Below are 27,824 nucleotides of genomic sequence, written 5' to 3'. Positions count from 1 at the left end.
ATTCCATTACAGCGGTGCAGTTTTTCAGAGATACAAAACAAGGGACGTTAATCTGCTTTTATAACAACCAAAAAATCCTTTTACAGAATAGATTTTAATGTTCTTGATCTGTCTGTTGTGTGACTTTTGGGGAATAATTGCTACTGGTTAATGATGCACATCAGTTAATGATCAAGACAATAATACTGTCTTGTTCCATTTAGAAAGTAATTTGTTACTGGTCTTATGTAAGAATTAAAGCCTTGATAGGTGACATGATGTTCTAGTAGCCTGGATGTTAACATTGTACCAATACATTCAAATCATGGTAAAGATAGTACTTAATTAAAGTGTTAACTTAACCAAGAGCAAATGTTAAATCAAGTCATGTCAGCGCAAGGATTATAACAAGAAGAAATATTTTTCTGTAAGCTTAACCTCAAACTACAGATACTATGTTAATTATATCAAATATTGGTTAATAATGGAAGAATGAGATCAGACCCTTATTTGTGAGTTATGTCAAACAGGTTTTTGCAGATCTGGGGCTATCTGGAGTATTGACCTCCTTATTTACAGAAGGATGCTAATGTATTGGAAACAATTCAGAAACAGTGTTCTAAAGCAGGGGTTCCCAACCATTTTTATACCATGGACCAATATCATTAAGCAAGGGGTCCATGGACCCCAGATTAGGAATTCCTGTAACTAGACCAATGCTTTGAAAGTGTAGATTGTTTTATGAACAAAGATTTGCTGGGATAGTTTGTAAGAGGACTTGATTTAAGTATAAGATCCTGTGGCACCTTGAGAGGGGGATGTGGAGAGAAGAGTTTCTCTTGGTAGGATCTAAAGCTAGAGGTCACAGTTGAAAAACAAGGGCATTTAGGGCAGAGATGAGGTAAATCAGGTCCTGCCTTTTATTTTGGTTCCAGGCCCTAAGCTGCCTGGTCAACTCTCAATGCATCTCATAAAACGGCCCAGTATCTAACTCATTTCGAGGAAAATTAGAGAAAGGAGATATTGCCCTTACCATGGACATAAACATCACATGAACGAGTTTTTAAAGAAATGTTGTTAGGTCGACCAGATTTAAATATAATTTAAATTGCAATGCAGGTTGACCGAGGGATTGAACTCTCTCCCAGCTCTGAATTGGAAGCAGTGTTGTTCAAAGTCACACTGTGGAACATGGAAAGATAATCTCAGCTGGCATTTCAGTGCAATGCTAGGCTGGGCAATTTAGTTGCATTAGGTTTGCAGTAGGGTGGTGAACCTCCAGCTGTCCCCACCCCCTCCATCCCCCTTCCCCTCTGGGTGGCCGTATCAGTGTTTGAAGGAGGGCAGCAAAGTGCTTATCCTTTAATTTCTGCCAATAAATCAGACACTAGCAAACTGTGTATGAAATTAACAAATTGGGTATGGTTAATCCTTTCATGGTCAGAAGAATATTGATCAAAATAAAGTTGTTAATGGATTGGAAGCAGATCAGATGAAACTTACTGAACTTATTCATAGAATTGGTTGGTTATCTTTTGAGAAAAAATTATAGGTTATTGTATTCACTGAAGTTTAGAAGATTTACAGGAGACGATTTAAATGCACAAGATTCAAAGGGGTTTTGACAGTGTGGATGTACAGACAATGTTGTCTCTTGTAGGAGAATCTAAAATTAGGAAGCTGTTTAAAAATAAGTGGTTATCCATTCAAACAGAGATGAAGCAAAGTTTTTCCTCTCAGAGGGTTGTAAGTCCTTAGAACTCCTGCCTTAAAGCACAGTTGCCACAGAGCTTTTGAATACCTTTAAGGCAGCGGTAAATTGATCTTAATAAGCAAGAAAATGAATAGTGAATGGGAATGCGCAATTGAGGTTGAAGTAACATCAGTCATATTCCTATAAGGCAGAGCAGTCTCAGAAGGAAAAACAGTGACCCATTCCTCCTCTTGATTCACAAGTTTGTTCATTTAGTCATTCTTGCAATGTCGTGCTAACTCATTCAATTTAAATTTGTTTACACTAAAAGTAAGATGTGATGCATAAACACAAGAGATTCTGCAGATGCTGGAAATTCAGAGCAACACACACGACATGCTGCGGAACTCAACAGGTCAGGCAACATCTTTGGAAATGAATAAATAGTCGACATTTTGGACTGAGACCCTTCTCCAGGACTGGAAAGGAAAGGGGACGATGCCAGAATAAGAATGTGGTGGGAAATGGAAGCAGAACAAGCTAGAAGGTGATAGGTGAAGCCAGGTTTGTGGGGGAGGAGGATGAAGTAGGAAGCTGAGAAGGGATAGGAGGAAAAAGCAAATGGCTGAAGAAGAATAAATCTAATAGGAGAGGAGAGTGGACTTTGAGAGAAAGGGAAGGAGGAGAGGCACCAGTGGGAAGTGATAGGCAGATGAGGAGAAGAGATAAGAAGGAGGCCAGAGTGGGGAATTGAAGGAGGAGGGGCAAAAATTACTGAAAGTTGGAGAAATTGATGTTCATGCCATCAGTTTGGAGGCTTCCTAGACGGAATATAAGGTGTTGCTCCTCCAACCTGAGAGTGGCAGAAGCGGAGGCCATGGACTGATATGTCAGAACAGGAATGGGTATTGGAATTAAAATGGTCAGCCACTGGGAAATCCCGCTTGTCGTGAATGGAGCAACGGTGTCCGACAAAGCGGCCCCCCAATCTACATTGGGTCCTGATGCACTATCAATAACTCTAGGAGACTGGAAGTAGAGTAAATAACGGTAGGCTTTTATTAACAGCGAAAACGGAGCACGACCATGTTGAAGACTGACGGAGGAGCAGTGCCCCAATCACCTTTATACAGGGGTCTGTGGGAGGAGCCACAGGAGCAGTCCGCAGGGGGGGACGTGTCCAGACAGGTATACATGGTTTACCAGAGGTCCCACCAATGTAGTGGAGGGCACATTGGGAGCACTGGGTTCAGTAGATAACCACAACTACCTTACCTGGAAGGACTGTTTGGAGGTGAGGGAGGATAAGTGAAGTTAAGTGCCAGGTGGGAGATGAGTGGGGAGGGACAAATGGATAAAGGAATCATGGAGGAGTGACCCCTGCAGAAGCGGAGAGTTGTGGGAGAGGTAAAAATGTGTTTGGTTTGGGTACACCCTCTGATGCTTTCCCTATCCATAACTATTCTTTGAACGTAAAATTCAGAGCATTTCCCACTCTTAGCATCACAATTTATCATGACTAGCCATCAGGAAAATGTGGCAAGTTTTTATCATTGCTGCAGGATGCACTTGGAATGAAGTTGAGGTGCTTACTATTTCGTCTAGGGGTACCTTTTTGAAAACTACTAATTTCATGCAAAGTAAGGTTTTCGACTAGCTTCAGTCAATGCTTCACGTCAATGTCATCTATGAAGCTGTGGGAAAATGAGATCATTTGAGCATCCACTGCATATATTGAGTAAATTCTGTTAGGAAACACACCCTCTGTAAGATGGGGGGGGGGCGTACTTTATTTTAAATGCTCTTCTCTCTCTTGTCCTTCCTCATTCTCATCCTCAATGTATTCCTCAAACTTTCTATCTGTGCTTTGTATTTTTAGAATCTCCCTGCTATTACCTGTCACTGATCCTGACATTTGCCACATTTCATCTTGTCTCATCTATTCCCTGCTTTCCTCAAACCTTTAGTTCCAGTTGCTCTTATTATCTTATCCTTCTCTTGTTTCCTTCTCATTTTCTCTCTGCCTATCTTCATTAGTCGTATTTCTGGGTTTTTTTATTCTCCTTTCCTTGAGGCGCACTCTTGAAGTGGCATGGAGTTTGCTTAATCACAGTCAGCATGTCAAAGCTAGATGAACCTTATCTGTCATGTGTACATTCAAGCACACATTGAAATACATTGTCTGCATCCATGACCAACACAGACTATGTGGCATATTTCACTTATGTTTCAATGTATATATCACAAATTAAGCTAATCTTTAGATAATGTGCAATGATAAGGGTGGTGGGGTAGGTAAATGGGTGCAGGTTGAAAGAGCATTAAGAAAGGAGAGCTTCTATCCCACTGTTATCAAACGGGCCTCTTGTACAATGATGTGGACCCTTGACCTTACAAATCTACCTGGTTATGATCATACATTTCATAGTTTACCAGCACTGCATTTTTTCACACTTCATTCTGCATTGTTCTAGCTCAGTGCAGGCCGGCTGGTGGCGTAGTGGCATCGGCGCTCGACTCGGAGCGAAGGATCCCGAGTCCGAATCCAGAATTCTGGAGAGGGATGGGCTCCGCCCATCTCCGCGCATCTTTTTGGTGATTGCTCATCGTACGGTGTGTCTTGGGTTTCAGATGCCCAAGACATGCCGTACGATGAGCAATCACCAAAAAGATCGGTGCAAAAAGCTTGTCTTGGCGGCGCCCTGATGACTCCACCAGGAATTACGCACCACGCACACGCACACGCACACGCACACGCACACACACACACACACACACACACACACACACACACACACACACACACACTGTGTAATGATTTGATCTGTATGAACAGTATGCAAGACAAACTTTTCCTTGTATCTTGGTACATGTAACAATAATAAACAAATACCAATGCCAAAAATAAATGTGAAAGATGACTGCAAAGGGGTAATATGAACAAAAGGGGTCCAATTCTAAAAGGAATACAATGACAACATTGTGTTTATTTGTATGTCATTTGTTGAAAGGTGCAAGTTGAGAAAGTTAAGAGCAACGAAAGTCATGATCAACCTTTATAAAACAATAGTCTGGCTACAATTGGAATACTGTGTCCCGTTTTAGGTACCACACCCAGGGAAATTGCGATGTCTTTGACCACACTTCAGGAAAGATGTGATGCCTTTGGAAAGCGTGCAGACAAATTTACCCAGATGAATCCAGGGATGAGAATCTTAACTATGAGGATGGACTGGAGGAGAAAGGTTGTTCTCCTTACAGGAAATCTTTAAAACCTTGGACAATATAGACAGAGTTTGCCTATATCTAGAGAAATGGATGGAAGCAATTCCTATTGATGGTGTCCAGAAGCAGTGGATGTAGAATAAAGATAATTGCTGCGGGGTTTAAAAATACCTGTAACATGAAGAAAAATGACTTATGCAGTGATTGGTCAGGATCTGCAATACACAGCTATCTTTAACTGCAAAGACAGAGTCATCTGGGGGTTCAAAAGGAATCTGGACAAATCGCTGAAAGAAGAGAATTTGGAAATCTGGGGGGGAGGATGGGGTAGCGAGAGGAGTGGGATTGCTCTTGCTTAAGCTAAATGTATACACACCAGGTCTAATGGTCTCCATCCCTGCTGTAACCATTTTGTGATGCTGTGATTATAGTGCTTTAACTCCCTTAATGCAGCCTATTACAACCAACATTATTGTTCTAAAAAGCTTTTTAAGTGGGCCTCTGAAGAACAGGGAATTGAAAATGTAATGTGTTGAAGAAAATACAAACATGACTGTAATGAAGAAATTATCTCTTGGATGTAATTTAAGGTTTTTGTCAGTAAAATATTGTAAAGGCTGACATTCATGCTCTCTTAAGGGGCAGCACGGTAGCAAGGCGGTTTGCAGATCACTTTAGAGTGCCAGCGATCATCGACACAGGTTCAATTCACACTGCCGCCTACAAAATGTTTGTATGCTCTCCCCATGACTATGTGGGTTTTCTCCAGGTGCTCTGGTTTCCTCCCACAATCCAAAGACGCAAGTTGGCACCAGAAGCGTGATGACACTTGTGGGCTGCCCCCAGCACCTTCCTTGATTTGATTTGACACAAAAATAGTGCATTTCACTGTATATTTCAATGTACATGTGGTAAATAAAGCTAATCTTTTACTTTTTCATGTTATCTCTTTTAGAGAATGCTTTCAATGAATTACAAAGCAACAATCCATTTAGCACTTACTTCTTTCCAATGATTAATTTTAACTTCATTCATACTCCATTGATTTTTTTGAATGTGGAGTTTGTTGGCAAGGTCAGCATTTTATAGTTGATCTGTGATAAGATTAGATAAGGTGATGATCTGCTTTCTGCAATAGCTGCAGCATGTGTATCTGCTTCTATGAGGTGGTAGGGAGGGAGTTGTCTTGGGTTAGTGTCAGGGCAAATATGGAATTAACTGCAGCATAGTTAATCCGGAATTACACCAGAAGTTAGGATAGCAAGTTTCATCCATGAGTGCTAATTCATGAAGCAGATTCTTCTTACAACATTTGGTCGGCTTGTACTCGCTTCTGAGGGCATCTACCAGGATGAGAATAACTTTCTTTCTTTTCATATCTTTTTATTAATTTTCAAACAAAATATAGAAGAAAAGCAACAAATACAGAGAGCTTGAGAGTACATAATTAATAAGGCCGAAATACAAATGCAAACGGTTGATAACACGGATATAGTAACCTCCCAAACTCATACTGTATTTACATATGAAAAAACCCCAAAAAAGCTAACTAACAAAAACTAACCGAACCAACCTGGGCTGTTGTATCATATCAGGTATACACAGTAGTGTCGATACCTCCGCACCTCTATCCAAATAACTGAGGATAGTAAAAAAAAAAGGTTCGGGAAGGGTCAGTTTAGCTCATATGAAAATGTTGAATAAATGGTCTCCAGGTTTCTTCAAATTTGACTGAAGGGTCAAAAATGACACTTCTAATTTTTTCTAAACTCAAACAAGATATAGTTTGGGAAAACCATTGAAATGTAGTTGGGGGATTATTTTCTTTCCAGTTCAATAGAATGGATCTTCTAGCCATTAATGTAACAAATGCAATCATCCGCCGAGCTGAAGGGGATAAATAACTATTATCCACCATTGGTAAGCCAAAAATTGCAGTAATAGGATGAGGTTGCAGATTAATACTCAAAACTGTTGAAAGAGAGTAACTAACTTTGCTCTATGGTTTCTATAGTGCCTGACATATTATGTCCAGGATACAGAGACTCTGCTCACTTGGGATGTGCAATACATGATGGGGCAACTGAGTGGGGTATATAGCAGATACTGCCTCCTTCACAGGGATTCTGAAAGCTCCTCCTCCATTACACTCAGCCACAGGCCAGGGATTCCCATGAGTTAATTTTTTTAGGGAGGTATTGAAAATGTTCTTGAAGTGTTTTCTACATCTGCCTGTGGATTTATTTTTATTGATTGAGCTCAGAGTAGAATATTGCAGAACATTGCAGCATTTCAGCCCACAACATTGTACCCACTCCAAGATTAATCTAACCCTTCCCTCCCACATAACCCTCTTTTTTTTCATCCATATGCCTATCTTAGAATCTCTTAAAATGTCTCGAATGTGTCTGCCTCTATCAGCACCCCTGGCAGCACATTCCATGAACCCACCACTCTCTGTATAAAAAAACCTACCTCTGACACCCCCTTCCCCCATTATGCTTTCCTCCAATCACTTAAAAATTATGCCATCTTGTATTAGCCATTTCCACCCTGGGAAAATGTCACTGGCTGTCTAATCTTTATGCCTCCTATCATCTTATACACCTCTATCAAGTCACCTCTCATTTTCCTTTGCTCCAAAGAGAAAAGCCCCAGCTTGTTCAATCTTCCCTTATAAAACATGCACTCTAATCCAGGCAGCATAGTAGATCCAGGTAAATCTCCTCTGCAACCTTCAATTCCCCAACTAATAAAGGCTAACATACCATACACCTTCTTAACTACCATATCAACTTGTGTGACAACTTTACAGGATCTGTGGATGTGGACCCCAGGATCCCTCTGTTTCTCCATACTGCTAAGAATCCTGCCGTTCACCCTATCCCCTGCCCTTAAGTTCAACCTTCCAATGGAATGCCCAGTTGGTGAGTGATACTGGACAGGCAGACGATGGGCCCCACCCACTGACTGAAGAAGTTCAGAATCTCAGTGACAGGGATGTTGGTGATCAGTTCACATAGCCTGCCAGAGCATTGAAGCATTTTTCAGAAACAACACTGATGGTACATTGCCAGGCCATGAGAAGATTGGTATAACTGTTCTTCATCTTCAAAGCATGTGGGAGGGTGGGAATCACTGCTGCTTGCCGAGCTTGATGTTTATCATCTTTTCTTCTGCTATCTAAAGACTATTTTGATGATTGGAGGCAGTGGTGAATTTCATCATCAATGTCTGCCTTTACCAAGAGCTGGAGAGTGATGCACGTATTCCAAGATCTCATCGTGGATCTTTATTGTCAGCGGTAATGTCATGCAGCTGAGCCATGTTGGTGGAGGGCTTCTGATTTACGCATGTTTAGTGCATGGCCCAGTCCCTCGTGGCTTTCAGTGATCAAGTCAACAATAACATGGGTCTCAGACTCTGACTGTGCACAAGAACAATTCTTGTCTCAGAATTGCTGTTCAAAAACTAAAATTCAGAGAACTTGTTTCTGTAGTGGATCAATAGAAACTATATTGCTTATATTACCTTTCTAATTCCTTTTTAAAATTCTACTTAATTTCCCTTTCTTTTACAGCGGGGTTGGATCCTATGCGTCCAAGTCTCTGCTGATTCTTCAAGTTAACCATTATGCTTTTCATCCCTAAGATTCATAACATTCTATCCAAACCCATCATGTTCATCTACTGACTTGACTCCACATATAAATTGCAAGGAAAACATTGGCTATTGCTATCATTCAGTTCACCTAAATATGCAACAATAAAGCCTAAATACTTTGGCTTGAGTTGTTCTCCTATCTTGCCAAGATCGGAGAACGAATCAACCCAACCATCAGCCACCTGAGCTGCATATTTCCAAGTTATTTACATATTTGAATATTGTCAGGTATGAGAGTCATAGATGCTAGGTTGGGGATGGATCCCTAGCTGATGGGACGGGGTTTTTTTCATTGAGGTAAGCCACTATGGGTAGAAAATACAAGGAGGAAAATGGCCTCTAGTCAGAGATTCAGAAATTATACAGTGGGACAAGTAGATGGATAAGGTTGTTCAGAAAGAGAGGATGAGGAATTCAGAAATGAGAACAAGGAGCATGAAATCAATATGTTAGGTTTTGAATTTTCTCTGCAATTATGTTTTTCACTGTAGTGCTGCATTGCTTCCATTACTGCTCGAAAATGTTTGTGACACATGACCTGAAGTTATATTGATTTAATGACAAAGGAACTGCAGTAATATTGGATTTGCAATGTAATGCAATAACATTATCCAGTTATTCTTGGAAAGAATTATAGGAAAATTCACTACTCTATCCATAAAGTGACTTTCCTGTGTAGTTTGTAATTTTACTCCATGTAACAAAATTCTTTCCATTTTAAAGTAATTCATTGTGTGTGAATCACTTTGGGACTCCTTGGGGCAGAGTGATAAGATGTTCTATAAACGTTGGCCTTTATTTTCATTTCTTTCAATTGTCAGGTTAGACAATACAAGGTCAGTGACTTATGAGAATAGATGAGCTTGAATTTTCATCCCTCTTTTTCAATTGGTCCTTGGAAAACATGCTAGAATGACAGAAAAATTCTTGGATTGTACTTGAAACAAAATAGAGATTTTCAGTTATAATTTAAAAGATCCAATTTCTGATTGGAGTAAGTCAGATTTTTCTGATCGAATCACTAGCCCATTTTAAATACCTCTTGAATTTTAATGGTGTTGATCATAAATATTAGAAGGAAATGAACAGTGGATGGCCAATGAGCTACATATCACTACTTTATACTCTGTCCTTCTGAGTCTGAAATGAAGATTGCATACCACTCAATGAGGTGGTTCAGTGTCACATAAGTATATTTTTCTGGTGCAATGTATCAAGACCCAAATCTATGTATCTCATAATCTTACAAACCTCTATGAGTTTACTCCTCAATGCCCTATATCTCAATGAGAATAAACCTGGCCTAATTTTTCCTTGCAAATAAAGCCCTCCATTTCAGGCAACATCCTGTTAAATCTCTTCTGCACCCTCTATAACCCTACCACAGCCTTGCTGTCTTGCAGCAACCAGGACTGCACACATATTCCAAAGTACAATCTAACCAATGTTTTGTACATTTGTAACATGATGTCCCATTTTTCATCAAGACACTGACCCTAGGTAGCAGCAACCAAACACTTAGCACATGTAGGCTCATTCCATTTCTCCTCGCTCGTTCAATGTCTCCAAATGATCAGACTTCCTCACTAGTATCTAGTGCTGGAAGAGCAAAAATTTCCATCTGATAAATATAAGGAAGGTGGGCTGAAGAATACTTAATTATACAAGGACATCTGAATGGTATTGAGCATAATAATCATGAATGAAACTAACTGCTACAGATGAGGGAGGATTACTGATGAAGTAGCTAAAGATGTTTGGGCCAGGCCATAATCTTGCAACTCTACCCAAATATCTTATTCATCAGCAATCTGCTTCAATAATCATATCCATCTTTGTTTCTAGACACAAGAGACTGCTAATGCTGGATTATGGAGCAAAACAAAATAATCTGATGAAACTCACCGGGTCAGAAAGTACCTGTGGAGGGAAATGGACTGCTGACATTTTGCTCGAGACCTTTCTTGAGCTGAAATGAAGACTGCACTTTTACCTCCATAGATGCTGTCTCTGTGCTGCAGAAATTTCTCTTTTATACTTATTGACCAGTTTCAGAGGGGCTGCTTAATGCTATTCTGGGATACATGCTGTCTTGCTGTCTAATCTTTTCAATATCAAGTCCTTTTAGCTCCTCACTTAAGTACACACCTTTTAAAGAAATATCATCAAAAGAAAATATTTATTACTTCATGAGGATTGTATTTTATAATAGTTACTCTTTTGTTAACAAGTACAGCCCGCTTAATTTAGTTTCCCTTAATCTGTAATATCCAATTTCATAATTTAAAAATCAGTCTTTTCAAGTCAGTATTCTGAAGAAGGGTAGAGTACTAGTGTTTTTCATACGAAAAAAATTGTTTCAGCTGCAAATGACAGCAGAAAGAGATTTAAAGCGTGATTGTAGTATTTTCAGATTATTCACCTTCAGTGGAAGGGCAGGCAGCACAACTAATTAATTTTCATATTTTCATGTACTATGACAAATTTACCAATGATTTTCTACAGAGCAGTTTATTTTAAGAATTGGTGATGATAAGTTATAAATTTCCACCTACATATTTAATTTTCAAACATCTTGCAGCAAGATAAGGTGATTTAACACGAACACATTTTTCAGGTTGACTCTGGATTATAATTATTTCATTTGCCAAGTACATTGTTTTATTAAAAATTCCAATAAGTGGGAGGACTAGTAGAGCTCAAGCTAATCTCAAAAGTCCATAATAATATTTTAAAATTACATTGTGTGGATATTACAACTATGAATTCTAAAGAAAAGCCTTTATTTTTCTTGACATAAGAATTAGTCACTTTATTTTAAATGGATGATCTCCCCACTTGTGGAACTGGTTAATGTCTTGCATTTGAATGTGTTAAGCAAGCTAATGTGAAGAGGTGGTTACCTTATGGATATAGAGGTAAATTATTAGAGAACTACAAAATATTGTTTAGCTATTTTCAGATAATAAGACCAATAAAAACCTATAGGTAATACAGATTGCTGATAGAATGCTATCTGTAGTAATGGACCAGATTAACTACAATGTAGAAGTGACAGGCCAATTGTAACATCAAAACAGCGAGCTGTTGGTCTCTCCTCTTGTTGTTGCAGGAGCGATCTCTCTCTCTCCCTCACGAGTCAGAGAGAGCCTGTCTGCGATGTCAAAGTGTTGGGATAGACAGTAGTTTTTGCTGGACCCTAGATCATGGTCACTTTGGGGGCTTTGCCTTTTTGCATGGTGGATGGTGGGGTGAGGGCGTGGGTTGATATCTTGCTGCTGCTTGTTCATGGGGGGCGGGCGGGGGTGGGCTCTGAGGTTCTACTGTTTTTCTGTTATTCATTCTTTAGTTCCTGTTCCGTGGATGTCTACAAAGAGTAAGGATTTCAGGTTGATATCAAGTTGAACTATTTGAACCATTTGAACCTTCTAAAAATTAACCTTATGTAAATGAAGTGTTTGCCATTTTTTATGTGAAGTAAGTGGCAAACAAAATAAATGATCAACATATCTTAGACAAACTGGAGTATTGCATGGAATTTTAGTCTCCTGAGCTAAGAAAGACCATGGTTGTCATTAAGGAAGTGCAATGATTGTTCACCATTTGGGAATGATGGGACTGTCACAAGAAAGGGCACTTGATCAATTAGGCCTGTCCAGTCAGCCCTCCTTATCAGCGGATTCCGCATGCGCGGATTCAACCAACCGCGGATCGGGAAAACCCAGAAGTTCTCTCTCCAGCACTCGGTGTTTGAGCATGTACAGACTATTTTTTCTTGTCATTATTCCCTAAACAATACAGTATAACAACTATTTACATAGCATTTACATTGTATTAGATATTATAAGTAATCTAGAAATGACTTAAAAGTACAGGCAGTCCCCGGGTTATGAATGAGTTCCATTCCTGAGTCCGTCTTTAAGTCGGATTTGAAGTCGGAACAGGTACATCCGGTATTATTTAGCGTCAGTTAGTCAAACGTTTTTCTTAGTATATAGTGCATATTTTACCTTTCTATGCATATAAAACAATTAAGAAACATACATATTTCAATAATTAAAGCACTGCATTGCTTAGTAATAATTGTAGATTTCATCGGGGCAGGGCCTTTCACATGCTCCATTAAAATTGTTCCGATCGTTGACCGACTATAGCCTAACGCTTTTCCAATGACCGATGGTGTTTCACCTCTTTCTGATCACTTTATTACTCCCACCTTACTTTCAATCGTGATCGTGATTATTTTCGTGAACAGAAACACTGCGGATTCAGAGCTTCACCGCCCGGTCCTAATGTCCACCGCATGGAGACATGTTAAATAAAGTCCGGGGTTCCGCTGGGTCCTAAAGACCACCTCACTGAGACAAGTTAAATAAGGGACTTGAGCATCCGTGTTTTTTGGTATTCGCGGGAGGTCTCGGAACCAATCCCTCGCAGATAAGGAGGGCCAACTGTATGCACCAGAGTTTAGGAGAATGACAGGAGATTTCACTGACAATCACAATATTCTGACAGGCTTTAGTTAAACTGAATGCAGCAAGAATGTTTCTCTTGGATGGGAGTTCTAGAAACGGGTCACAGTCATGAGAAATGGGATAAGGTATTTAGTTCTGAGGTAAAGAGTAACTCCATCACTAAGAAGTGTTCCTATGGAACTACCTAGCAGAGAAGGCTGAGGAAGTAAGGCACTGAATTTTCATAGGAAGGAGATGTATAGAGTCCAAAATGTCAAGGAGTATGTGGAGAAAGTGGAAACATGATATTGAAAAGAGATCAGCATAATCATATTGAACAGTGCAGGAGACTTAGAGGGCTGGAGATCCAATTCCTGCTCATATTTTTCTATGCTTCCACATTTCCTGATGACATAAAGAGAGACCATTTGGCCCATTGAGTCTCTGCCAGCTTTTAAGAACATTTTCATTCCCCATGAATTTTTGCTGCAATCTATTAGAACACAGAACAGTACAGCACAAGAACAGGCTTTTCGGCCCACAATATTGTGCCAAGCCAAAAAAATTAGTAGTCAAATGGTCAGCTAAACTAATCCCTTAAGCCTACACAATGTCCATACCTTTTGATTTTCCTTTTATTCATGTGTCTATCTAAATGTTTTTTAAAACTTCCTAAATCTGCCTTTACCACCATCACAGGCAGTGCATTCCAGACACCCACCATGCTTTGCGTAAAAACCTGCCCCTCACACCTCCTTTAAAATTGCTCCCCCTCACCTTCATTGCATTTCCTCTGGTATTAGACATTTCAACCCTGGGGATAAAGACATTCCCTGTCTACTCTATCTACGCCTTTCATAATCTTATAAACCTCTAACAAATCTCCCCTCAGCCTCTGCCGCTCCAGAGAAAGCAAGCCAAGTGTGTCAAAACTCTGTTATAGCACATGACCTCTAATCTAACCTCTTCTGCATGCTTTCTAAAGCCTCGACATCTTTCCTATAATGTGTGCTGTTCCTTTCCACACTTTGTGGTGCATCGGGTTCTTTAGCATTTTTGTCTGATTTTTTAAACAAGGCTGGGTTGCTAGCTCAATGCTCAACCCAGCATGGATGCAGAGTGTGCAACTAGCTGGCTGGATTAGAACCCAGGACCACTCGCCTTGATGTCTCGTGTGGATGCCACTACACCACTGGCCTTTCCTATAATGAGGCGACCAGAACTATATTGCATACTCCAGACGCAGCCTAACTTGAATTTTATAAAGTTGCAACACAACTTCCTGACTTTTGAACTCGGTGCTTCGACTAATAAAGGCAAGTATGCCATATGCCTTCTTAACCACCCTAGCAACCTGTGTAGCCACTTTAGAAAACAATGAGCTTGGACCCCGAGATCCCTCTGCTCACCAACGCTCTTAAGGGTCTTTCCCCGAATTGTGTACTGTCTTTTACATTTGACCTGCTGAGGAGAAAAACCACATTTGGCCGGGTTAAACTCCATCTGCTATTTCTCCACCCATATCTGCAACTGATCTACATCCCGCTGTATTCTTTGCTAATCATCTACGCTATCCACAACACAACCAATCTTCATATCATCTGCAAACTTACTAGCCCACACATCTACATTTTCACCCAGGTCATTTATATACATCACAAATAGCAGAGGCCCCAGTACAGATCCCTGTGGAACACCACTAATTGCGTACCTCCAGCTTGAATAAGTCCCCTCGATCACTATCCTCTGTCTTCTATGAACAAGTCAGTTCTGAATCCAAATAGACAATTCACCATGGATCCCATGGATCTTAATCTTCTGGATGAGACTGCCATGAGGGACCTTGTCAGACACCTACAGCTCTACCTTCATCAATCACCCTCGTCACCTCATCAAAAAAATCTCCCTCAAGTTAGGAAGACACACACAAAGCCATGTTGGCTCTCCCTAATTAGGCCACAGATTTCCAAATGCTCATAAATCCTATCCCTAAGAATTCTCTCCAGTAACCTCCCTGCCGCTAATGTGAGACTTGTTGGTCTGGAGTTTCCAGGATTATTGTTACTGTATTCTTGAACAATGGAAGAACATTAACTACTTGCCAGTTCACCAGGCTAGATTGGGCACAAAGATATTGGTCAAGCCCACAGCAATCTCTTCACTTACCTCTTTCAAAACCTGGAGTATATATATCAGGCCCTGGGGACATTCTACTTTCATGCTCTTTAAGAGACCCAATTCTAACTCCTCCTTTACTTCAAAATGTCTTTGCATATTAATGCAATCAGCACAGATCTCCCTATCCTCCACATCTTTCTTCTTGGTAAATAATGATGCGAAGTACTCATTACAGACCTCACCCACATCCTTCATATCCAAGCAAGTATTTCCCCCTTTATCCTTGAGTGGTCCCACCCTCTCCCTAGTTAACTTCTTGCTCCTTAAGTATGCATAGAATGCCTTGGAATTATTATAGAAAATAGACATTTACATTACATTACAGGCCCTTCAGCCCACAATGTTGTGCTGACCATGTAACCTACTCTAGAGAAGGCCTAGAATTTCCTTAGCGCATAGCCCTCTATTTTTCTAAGTTCCATGTACCTATCCAAGAAGCTCTTAAAATACCCTATTGCATCTGCTTCCAACACCGCCACCTATCCTCTCCTCATTTCCGTTAACTCCCTGCCCCTGCCAAAAAGCAAAGACTCTACCATCCACCTGTTAATCTAATAACCAGCCTGTCTTTGGAATGTGGGAGGAGAACAGAACAGATGAGAAAGCCCACTCAGTCACAAGAAGGACGCACAAACTTCACACAGAGCACTGGATGCCAGAATCAATCCTGAAAATAACTTTCTCCATATTGCATGACTCTGACTACTTGGTAAAGGCATTCTTGCATCACAGTTGTATCTATGCTGAAGCAAAATGCACTAACGGTATGGAATATACATTAAAAAAAATTCAGAATCACTGCAATTTTTCCTTCTGAACCCTGTCTGCTTCTATCCTTTCTCTGCTTTAAAAATCCTTCTTAAGATCCATCTCTTTAGCACCTGCCATATTTCCTCATGTGACAAAGTTTTATTATTTGTCTAATAATATTCCTATCAAGTGTCCAAGGACATTTTAATTCATTAAAGACCTGGTATAAATACAAATTGTTGCTGGATGATGCATATCCAAAGCTACAGCTTCCATTGTTTTTTTTTACAATAGTACTCCACAATCAAAATGTTGTTGTGGGAAGTGCTTTGAGATATCACATAAAAATATGCTCTCAGTGGCCACTTTATTAGGTACAACTGTACACCTGGTCATTAATGCAAATTTCTAACCAGCTAATCATGTTGGCAGCAACTCGATGCATAAAAGATGCAGACATGGTCAAGAGATTCAGTTGTTGATCAGACCCAAACATCAGAATGGGGAAGAACTGTGATCTAAGTGACTTTAACCATTGGTGTCAGGCTGGGTGGTTTGAGTATCACAGAAACGGCTGATCTCCTGGGATTTTTACGCACAACGGTCTCTAGAGTTTACAGAGAATGGTGCGAGAAAGAAAAAGCAGTGAATGGCGGTTTTGTGGGCAAAAATGCCTTGTTAATGAGATAGGTCAGCCGAGAATGGTCAGACTGGTTTAAGCTGACAGGAATGTGACAGTAACTCAAATAATCACAGTTACAACATCGGTGTGCAGAAGAGTATCTCCGAACGTGCAAAACATCAGACCATGAAGTGGATGGGTTACAGCAGAAGGCCACGAACGTACACTCAGTGGCCACCTTATTAGGTACTGGAGATACCTCACAAAGTGCCACTGAGTGTAAAGAGGGAAATAAATTGTGGAAGTATATCTGCGCTAATCCAAACAAATAGAAATAATGGGAATAAAATCTTTGCGATTACCACATCTGAAAGAACTAAACATTTTAATCGAACTAACTCCCTCCCACAGGTTTAATATTTTGACAAAATTGCACTTTATAAAGACACAGCTAGGATTGACATAACTCAGAAGAATCATGTCACTTCGTCAAACAGACTCTGAGTAGAACTAGGAACCTTACTTTCTTACATCTGAAAACATAATTAGCCTTCCTCATAACATGCTGTCTTGCTCAGCCACTATAGAGTGACAGTTGCATCTCAAGATATGGTATATTTTATACTTGAGTGACACTTGGAAAAGATCTTTATTCTGTGGTTGATTACATCAATTGAAGAGGAATTCGCTACATTGCAGTTTAAGATACTGAGGTCAAATGCTGCCTTCTGGTTGGCCAGAGGCACGGGTTTCAGCAATAGCTCCCTGAAGAGACTCTGGAGCATGTTTACGAATGTGGAGCACTAAGGGCAGAACTCTTTAAACACCATGAAGGGTTTTTCTATCAGTCAAAGTGAAAACGTAGAGCGCATGCCATGTCAGCTAAAGTTAGAATAAAGAAGGCAGCTAAAGAAGAGGATGCTGACAAATCACTGCATACATGTTTTAGAGGTCACCCCTGTACATCTCAAATTCAAGTTCAAGCTCAAGATTATTGTCATCTGACTCTACATATATGTAACCAAATGAAACAACGTTTCTCCAGACCAAGGTGCACCCACATAACATATATCACACACAGCACATAAACCAAAATATTATACTGTAAATATATTAATAAAATATAATTCAAATGCATGTAGTAAAATGCAGCACAGGTAAATATTAAACAGTATAGTAAGCAGCTTGCTGTCCTAGTAACAAGATCTCTGTGGTGGCAGAGTATTCATTAGTCTCACAGACCGAGGGAAGAAGCTGTTATCCAGTCTGATAATCCTAATCCTGATGTTCTGTACCTCCTTCCTGATGGTAGTGGGTCAAAGAGATTGTAGGATGGGTTGTAGGGATCCTCAACAATGTTTTGGGCCACAAAAAATGGGGAGAGAGACCCCGGTGATCCTCTCAGCAGTTTTTACTGTTCTCTGCTAGGTGTTTCGGCCCGATGCCCGGCAGCTTCCGTACCACACAATGCCGCAGCCCCCCTTCTCTGTATGCCCACTCGTTGTTGCTGATGAGGCCAACCCACTGTAGTATCATCCGCGAACTCAACGACGCCGTTTGAACGGAGCCTGACTGTGCAGTCCCGAGTCGTCAGCAGGCTGAGCACACAGCCCTGGAGGCCACCAGTGCTCAGTATAATGGAGCTTGAGATATTGCTGTCAACTCGGTCTGATTGGGGTCTTTTCGTCAAGAAGTCCAAGATTGAGTTACAGGGAGGGGTGTTGAATCCCAACAAGGCCGGTTTACCCACCAGCCTCCGGGGGATGATTGTGTTAAACACCGAGTTGAAGTCAGTGAACAGCAGACTGGTGTATGAAGCATTGTTTCCCAGGTGGGACAGGACAGAGTAGAGGGCCGAGGCAATGGCACCATTAGTGGACCGGTTTGAGTGGTAGGTGAACAGGAAAGGGTCCAATGTAGCTGGATGGTGGTATTTTATAAGATCCATTATCAGCTACTCAAAAAACTTCATGATTATTGAAGTCAGTGCCACTGGACAGTGATAATTTAGGCCAGTTGCCTTTGCTTTCTTGCGCACTGGAATGATAGTGGCTGCCTTGAAGCCTGCAGGCTCAGTGGATTGTTTCATTAAAAGTATCCATTAAGACCTCTGTTCATTGGGTCATACAGTCCCTCAGCATCGGACCAGGTACGTTATTCAGCTCTGCAGCTTTGGGGGATTTATCCTGGCTAGGGTCTTCCTCACCTCGGTTGATGCCACACAGGATGTCTGTCCCTCAGGAAGAGAGGGGGCTTTTCTCAATGTCATGTGATCAAATTGGTCAAATGATGCATAGAAAGCACTCAGCCTGTCAGGAAGGGAGACGTCGCTGCAATTGACGCGTAGGGTGGACTTGGAATTGGTTATGGTTTGTGTACCTTGCAACATGCATTGCGTGCCCCTGGTGTCACAAAGGTGTCTGTGTACTTTCGGTGAGTACTCACACTTTGCCTTCCTGATGGGACGGGAGAGCTCTTGCTGACCTTAGAGATGTCATGTCGTCTGATCTTAAGACAGTGCCTCTTAAGACAGTGCCCCAGTCCCTATGCAGCACACGAACCTCTGCAGTCAGCCATGGTTTCAGGTTTGCTCTGGGTGTAGTATGTAATCACAGTAACATCCTCAATGCACTTTCCTATGTAGCCGGTCACCGATCCCGCAAACTTATCAATGTTGATGTGATGATCGTAGGTGGCCAACTCCCTGACTATGCTCCAGTTCGCGCTTTCGAAGCAGTCCTGCAGTGCTGAGGTGGCACCTTTAGGCCAGGTCCTGATCTCCTGAGAACTGGTTTGACTCGCTTAACCAGTGGTCAGTAAGCAGGGATCAGTAAAACGGTCTGAGTATCCGAGGTGAGGGTGGGGTATAGCCTTGTAGGGTCTACGAACATTGATATAAACTAGGCCTAATATATTCTCTCTTCTGCATAGAGTACAGCATTACCAACCCCACAGCTGACCAATACATTATTTTCCACTTGGTACAACCTCAGTGAAGCATTGAATCAAAATTTTGAGCTCAAATTCACAGGAACTGAAATCTTAGACACTAAATGTAACACTTATTAATAGCACTGTTGAAGAACCCAGCTGCACTATTATGTTAAGAAGCTGCAACTGAGTTATTGTTGCACTTATGATGAATTATGCCCTGTCAAGTTCTATTAAGAATAAACCTACCTTTACTGTAATCAACTTAACTTCACTTAACCTCTCATGGCATTGACCGTATCCTTGCAAATCCAGATAATGAAGTAGTGTCAGTAATACATCTCTGTCCACCGTAGTCTGTAATCCTTTGGGAAGGTTGAAGTTGCATTTCATTCAGTACACCATGACCCTGATGTCAATTGATATGCTTGGAAAACAATCGATGTCATTTGATCAAGAGTACGTGAGCCAATCCCAAGGTGAAATAATTAAGATACAGTAAACCCTCGTCATGAAGGTTAAAGCTCAAACCAGTTTACCTGTGACTAGCTATTAAGAAAAATGGGGAAGATTCACAATGTCAGATTAGTGAATCTGAATCAGGTTTACTATCACCGGCATATGTCCTGAAATGTGTTCACTTTGTGGCAGCAGTAAAATGCAGTACATAATAATAGAGGAAAAAGTTATGAACTACAGTATGAATATATATATTAAATAGTTACCGTAGATTCCGGACTACAGAGCGCACCTGATTAAAAGCCGCTGGCTTTAATTTTAGAAATAAAATCAATTTTTTAATTGTAAAGGCCGCACCGGATTTTAGGCCGCACCGGATTTTCGGCCGCAGGTGTCCCACGTTGTAATATGAGATATTTACACAGAAAGATATTACACGTGAGGATTTTTTAACTTTTAATTAAATCCATATGGTAACAAAAACAAATACATATTGCAAATGCTTTTTTTCGAACCGTGCCCGTAACGCGGCTACTTTTAAATATACGTTGCGTATACTTCTTTACTGAACAACATTCCAATATCTCCTAACGACTGGTAAAAAATATATATACTGCAGCCTACCAGGAAAAGTTATTGATCGCCTTTAACTTAAAAGCAGCGTTCGCTCAGATCCAAAGCCGCTCGCGTAATGCGCTCCCTCCCTCCGTCCCGTTTCATCGCAAACCGGCATTTTCCCACAAGACACCGCGAAAACGGGTGTGACGTCATAGCATCCCGCGATGTAGTACAGAAAACAAATATAGTTAAAACTCTTCTAACTTTAACTAGAAAATGAATTACTAAGCGAAAATATTGTAAACTAAGTAACTGCCATAAGGCAGCACAATGCTTCGAGTGTTTTCCATGTTGATGAGGGTGAGTACAAATGACTGATTTACAATAATTTAATTGCGAAAGTGCGCTTGATTTATCGTACAATTTCATTGGACCTCTGTGAACTACTCATCAATTTTATTGGTCTACTGTTATGAGGCAAAATGTTTACGAGGCGGCATGAAAAAAATCATGTATTAGCCGCTTCGGATTAAAGGCCGCAAAGTTCAAAGCTGTTCAAAATGTGGGAAAAAAGTAGCGGCTTAAAATCCGGAATCTATGGTAAATTAAGGAAGTAGTGCAAAGAGAAAATAGAAATTTAAAAAAGTCATGAGGTAGTGTTCATGGGTTCAATATCCATTTAAGAATTGGATGGTAGAGCAGAAGAAGCTGTTCCTGAATGTGTGCCTCCTTCCTGATAGTAGCAATGAGAAGAGGACATGTCCTGGGTGACGGGGGTCCTTAATGATGGATAACATTCAGGAATTTCCCATTCAATATTCCTTGCACAGTTTGTGGGATGGGGCATTTCTTTTAAAAAAGCGTAAATTGCAATTGAAAAGTCTTCAATGTAGTAAATTAAGTTAAACCTAAATGAAAATCAAAAAAAAATCTGCAGATGCTGGAAATCTGAAATAAAAGCAAAAAATACTGAAAAATCTCACGAGGTCAGACAACATCCATGAAAAGAGAAATATTTATTATTTTGGGGCTGGGGTCTTATCAGAACATTTAAACCCAACATTTTCTTTTCATGTTCAATAATCAAGGAGGGATTGAGAGAATTCTGAACCCTGAGGATATTTGCCATCTTATTTTGTACAATACATATCCTGAGAGATGAGTGACAGTACAATTTTGTATTTAATGAGGTTATACAAATTACATGGACACATTCACAAGTAAAAATTCTCTTGGGCTTTCTAAGTAGACGAGCATCACTCTGCGCCTGCTGCACTCTTATGTAGATGAAATGATTGGCTCCACTGAGCCCTGAAACTAGAAATATTGTAAGAATTTTTGACGAAGTAAATTAGGATTAACCACTAGTTTTACTGCCCCTCCCATTTCTATTCCCTTTTCTATGCAGTCTTTCTTTACTATTCTCATAATGCTCAATCATGGTATGTTCATTTCCTTCCTCTGTCTAAACTATGTTTGATTTTGTCTTAGGGAAACCTCTGGCCTGAACTCGTGGCTCTCATTATCATGCTGCGGTGCTAAATAAAAACAGAAGAGCTATCCTTTTCTTACGCACTGTAAACACACAAGCATATGTTATCAATGAAGAAATTGCAAGCTGGTATTTGGAAGTAATTAATGTGATGGCATTGCTTGTCTCCTCAGCTCCCCCTACATTCACGGAAACGCCTCCCATCTATGTGAAAGCCAAGGAAGGAAGCAGCATCACCCTCACGTGCTCAGCGTTTGGGAACCCCAAGCCTGTCGTAAGCTGGCTGCGAGACAATGTACTGCTTGAGAACAACCGGAAGTACACGGTAAGGCTTCAAAAGCAATGAGGCTAATGGCCACTTTTTTTTGTCCTAATCAAAATGGCTCCATAAATAAGCACCATTTGGAAATGTAATGCCTTCCTGGCCTCTACTTACCTCTCCTCATTGTATTGGTATTGTGGGTTCCACTATCCCGTACCTGAGGTTTGCAGTAACTTATTCGAGCTTCTGTTTCTTCAAGGGCAGTCCCTCAGGAATTGGCTGGGACCTCTCATTTGGTAAGGCAGTGTGATGCAGTGTGTTCAGGCTGATATAGTTGGTGTCAAATAATACTTGCCTCACCCCCCAACACTTTTCACATTTCTCAACTCTTTCCTGCTGCCACTTCTATGACAATTCATTGGATCCACTCCCAAATAGAATCTCCTTCTGCTGTCTTATAGAGAACAACCACAAGCAATTCCTTGCCTTCACAAGTTTCTTTTCTTAATCCTTGGCTGGTTGGTGGTGTGGTGGCATCAATACTGCACTTCAAGGCAGATGGTCCTGAGTTCAAACCCAACCGGGACCCAACCTGGGCAGAAGAAAGGCCTGGCAATCTTCTTCCATATCTTGCCATGAAAACCCTATGGACCCCATGGTCCATGAGGTCACAAAGAGTCGGACTTGACTTCAAAGACTGAGCAACAAAAAAAGCCCTTGGTGAATTATAGGTGTAGCTGAAACTGGATCTCAGCCCAATCCCCCCTATAAACAGAGATTACAACACATGGATTCCCTCAGTATCCAGGAACCTGCTGAAAGGTCGTTGAACTAAAATGGTCATCTTGTCATCTGTGCACAGATGTTGTGCAAGCTGTTGATATTCTCAGCATTTCTTGTTTCTGTAGAAATGTCCTTTACATTTACAGTACACTGGTAACACACACAAATTGCTGGAGGAACTCAGCAGGTCAGGCAGCATCCACAGAAATGAACAAACAGTCAATGCTTCGGGCCGAGACCCTTCATCAGGACTGGTAATATGATTGCTGATGGTTGTGCAGAAGTCCTGACTAGGCATTTTATTTCTAACTGGCAACAAGCCAGCATTCCATATGCTGTCTCTATTCAAGGTGGAGAATTGTAATGTACAGCCAAGACGAGGATACCCTTCTTGCGCATCTATCTCTTGCTGTGAGCTAAACCCCGAGATTTACGCACAACTATTCTGGTAGTCATTTCATCAATGGTCCTGTGAGAAACCACCTGCTGTGAATGACCTATCCACCCTCTTCCTGACTGCAGCCCTCTGTCTCGGGATCTACCTGCTATTGATTAACTTCACTCATCCTGACTGCAAAGACTTACTTTTAAGAATGGCAACATTGTCTCTTACTTTTGTGCTTTTCCTCCTCTGTTGGCCTGAACGAACACTGCTTCACTTTCCTCTCTCAGTTGTCATTTTAATTTTACTAATACAAATTCACAATTTTTGATTACTCTCCAGTCAATCAAATATGTGTTCTGTACTTATAATGAGGTATATCATAAAAAATATACAAACTCTCCAGTACCCGCTTTCTGCTGTGGAACCAAGGTGAACACACTCTGACAAAGGGGCTTGACCTGAAATGTTGACCATTCCTTTGCCCCCATAAATGCTGCTCATCTAGCTGTTTACGTTCTGATCCAGTTTTCCTCTAGAACGGGGGTTCCCAACCAGGGGTCCACAGGCCCCTCGGTTAATGGTAGGGGTCCATGGCATAAATAATGTTGGGAACCATTGCTCTAGAATAATGAGGATTTTCAAACCAAATGCGATTGGAATTTTGCTGTACAATCTTTCAGCTGGTTCCCAGAACATATCACTAACTGTGCATTCCCAGCATGGCTATCCAACGCCATAAATATCGGTATAGGCAACCATTTTTTCTAGTTATTGTTCCACTCATCCACTACTCTCTGTGTAAAAAAAAAAACTTACTTCTGACATCTTCCCTATACTTTCCTCCAATCACCTTAAAATTATCCTCCCAGTATTAGCAATTTTTGCCCTGGGAAAAGTCTATGGTCACTCTCAGGTCTCTGGCTATTAAATTAACATTAAACAGTTGATTTGCACCTAAGATTGCCTCTGGAATGTGTAGTCATTCTGGGATCACTTATTCACAAGCACTAAACTAGGGCAAGGGGAAAGGCAAAAGAGTTTGGTTTACTCCGGTGACCTTGTAAAGCAGCTTATTGATACAGTGGAGACCTGAAAGCTTGAAGTCACCTCCAACAGGGAATAGACAGCCTACGCTGTGGAAAAGAAACAGATTTCTCATTGTGCAGGAGCTGACAGTGTCATATGATAATGCATGCACTGATGTTCTGAGAGGATAGCACTCTTTCCATTAACTGCAACATGACACGTCAAACACTGAAAACTCCAAGCTGTTCAGATGAATGGGAAGAAGAAATTGAAAGGCTTGTAAAAGCAAACCATTTATTCTCCGACATATATTGCTATCATAAATTGTACAGCTTTTTGAATCTCCTTAAGACTAACTGAATATGTCATTTTAATTATTTTATCAATTGAATTGAAAAGGTAAAATGACAATAAAACAGATTTTCGCAAGGTCACATGTCAAAAGCTTACTTTATCTTTCAAAATATACAGATTTTCCCTTGCAGGCAAGAGTTTTGTATTTTGGGTAGAATCAGAATCAGGTTTATTATCACTGAGATATTGTATTTTGTGAATTTATTTTGTGGCAGCAGTACAGTGCAATGCATAAAATATACTATGAATTACATTAAGAAATGTGTGTATGTGTGTGTGAGTGTGTGTGTATATATATATATATATATATATATATATACATACACACACACACACTTATAAATGAGTAGTGCAAAAAGAGAGCCGAATTGTGGTAATGTTCATGGGTACATGTATTCCTGTCGCTGTAAGTTGCTCTGCTAGAACAAAGGTTCAAAGGTCGAATTTAATGTCAGAGAAATGTACACAATATACATCCTGAAATGCTTTTTCTTTACAAACATCCACGAAAACCAAGGAGTGCCCCAAAGAATGAACGACATTTAAATGTTAGAACCCCAAAGTGCCCCCCCAGCTCCCCCCTCCTGCGCGTAACTGGCAATGAGCAACGACTCCCCCCTCCCCAACCAACAAGAAAAAGCATTGGCACTGCCACCGAGCATTCAAGCGCGAGCAAAGCAATAGCAAAGACACAGACTTGCAGTTACCCCAAAGGCTTCGCGTTTCACCCGGTATTTGACATACCACAGGCTCTCTCTCTCTCTCCCTAATAAGGGAGAAAGGGATGTCTTTGTTTCACAGCGGGAGGGGAGACGGAACAAACAACTCGCTGATTTACGATGTTAAAAGTCCATTACGTCGCTTTTTTCAAGCTCTGTGCCTGAAGATCGCAAAGGTCCCGGGTTTCCAGCCACATAGCTGTAGATATATCGACTCCCCCAATGACGCACGGGTCTCCTATCGTGACACCGACCCTCAATCCACCCGTCTGCAGAGCCCCGAGATCCTAGGCTTCCGAATCTGAGCCAGATTCTTAGGCCGAACATTTGGCGTGCAGAACAACAACCAGTTTTGGAACCCAGAGAGCGGATCCCATTCCCGCAAAGAACCATAGTCAGTGTGTAACTCCAGGTCAGGGTCTTCAAAAGAACCCTGAAAGGGAAAAATAGAGATATTAAAGAAGGAAATAAGAGCTGTTTTCAAAGATGCAAGCAAAGGAGTTGCTGTTAGGCGCCATTAGCCCTCCTAAGTTCATAAACAGCAGGAGAGATTTTGTTTCCATGGTTTTCCTTTGGCTTGATCAGTTCAGATGATTTTCCTCAGTGTCCATGAAAAGCTCTCTGCTTCACCCCGGTCTCATGGTCAGCAGGACGGGATTTTCCTCCAAATCCATGAAAAGCTCTCATGGTGAGATTTTACAGGCTGTGAAGTATGGTTCATTGCCATTGAAGCAGCTAGTTACTGTTTGCAGAACGCCAAGCAACACAGAGACAGGATGAAGTGCTGGGACGGCAGATTTTGTGTCAGCATCAGAATCAGAAATATTGACATGTGTTGTGATGTTTGTTGTTTTGCAACAGCAGTACAGGGCACTACATTAAAAATAACTATAAGTTACAATAAGAAATATAAAAAAGTGCAAAACAAGAGAGCCAAATAGTGTGATAAGAGTCCTTGACCAGGATGGTTTGGACCCAAATGCTGGTGTATCCGAAGTAAGGATCGAGACACGGTGTCAAACTGGATCGAGAACTGAGCGCAGAACAAACGCTGGACGATATCACTGGTAAGGCTTACGATTGAGCTCTGGGTCTCCGTTCAGGTGCTCTTTAAATACTCAATTCATGCCACCCAAAACACGATCGACAATTAGCAGGGTGGTCCTGAATCTTTAAAGGAGGCGTGCCAGCTATCCGTACTCCAAAGAATTAGAGTGTCTAAACCCCAGAAACTGGCGCGGTTGGGTGCATCTCGTAGCAAGTGGTCGTGTTCGTGGGTTTATGGATCAATTAGAAATCTAATAGTGGAGGGGAACAAGGTATCAGTGCAACAGTTCCGTGGCAGTTAGTGCGATGCTATCTCAGTGTGGGGCAATAGAGTTTAAAGTTCAATTTCAGCCCTGTCTCTAAGGAGTTCTTGCGTTCTCCCCGTGACCGTGTGGGTTTCCTTTGAGTGCTCCGGCTTACTCCCACAATCCAAGGACATACCAGTTAGTAGCTTAATTAGTCATTGTAATTGTCCTGTGATTAGGCTGGGGTTAAATAAGTGAGTTGCTGGACCACACTGTTGGACCGGAAGGGCCTGTTCTACGCTGTATCTCTAAATTTAAAAAAAAAACTCATTTCTGAAACTTTGAATGTGTGCCATCAAGCTCTTGTACCTCCACCATGATGGTAGCAATGAGAAGAGGGCATGTCCTGGGTGATGGGGGTATTAATGATGGATGACTTCTTGAGGCATCGCCTTTGAAGATGTCCTCGATGCTAGGGATGCTAGCACCCATGATGGAATTGGCTGAGTTTACAACCCTCTGCAACTTTTCCCAATCCTGTGTATTGGCTCCTCCGCGTCAGATGATGACGCAAGCAGTCAGAATATGCTCTTCAAGCTACATCTATAGAAATTTGCTAGAGTCTTTGGTGACATTTGGTGGGTTTGGAAAGAATGTTCAGCTAGTTCTAATGTCAGACCTGATATCACTACGCTAGAACTGTTATGAGGGTCATGGTGTTTGTTACTTTATGCTTCCAGAACCTTCCCCTGCAAATCCACTGAATGATAAGCAAACCAACATCAGTGAGCTTCTCAGTATTGATGGTCTAGTTTCACTCAGTTAGTGACAGTTGACAGACCATACCATATAGATGCCCAGCATCAGCCTCCTGAAACAGACACTCTATCACAGAAACTGACAGAGAAAAAGTTTCAGGGTATGAAACTGTGGCTACACAGATTGAGAGGGTGGTTAAGAAGGCATTGAATTCCAAAGTCAGGGAGTTATGCTGCAGAT

The 27,824-nt window shown here is 41.1% G+C and overlaps 1 protein-coding gene across 2 annotated transcripts in view; it reads left to right on the top strand.

The window, feature by feature from the left end:
* The window catches only part of igsf9bb (immunoglobulin superfamily, member 9Bb), a 711,231-nt gene that overhangs the window by 406,625 nt on the left and 276,782 nt on the right, over positions 1-27,824 (top strand). For both annotated transcript variants that reach the window (XM_073029796.1, XM_073029795.1), the window contains exon 4: positions 22,178-22,329. In XM_073029796.1, the coding sequence (XP_072885897.1) occupies positions 22,178-22,329 (152 nt within the window). The remainder of the gene's footprint in view (positions 1-22,177; positions 22,330-27,824) is intronic.

This window comes from Hemitrygon akajei, chromosome 26 (assembly GCF_048418815.1).
Source record: "Hemitrygon akajei chromosome 26, sHemAka1.3, whole genome shotgun sequence".
Classification (NCBI taxonomy): domain Eukaryota; kingdom Metazoa; phylum Chordata; class Chondrichthyes; order Myliobatiformes; family Dasyatidae; genus Hemitrygon; species Hemitrygon akajei.
This window is presented reverse-complemented; position numbering and strand designations above follow the sequence as displayed.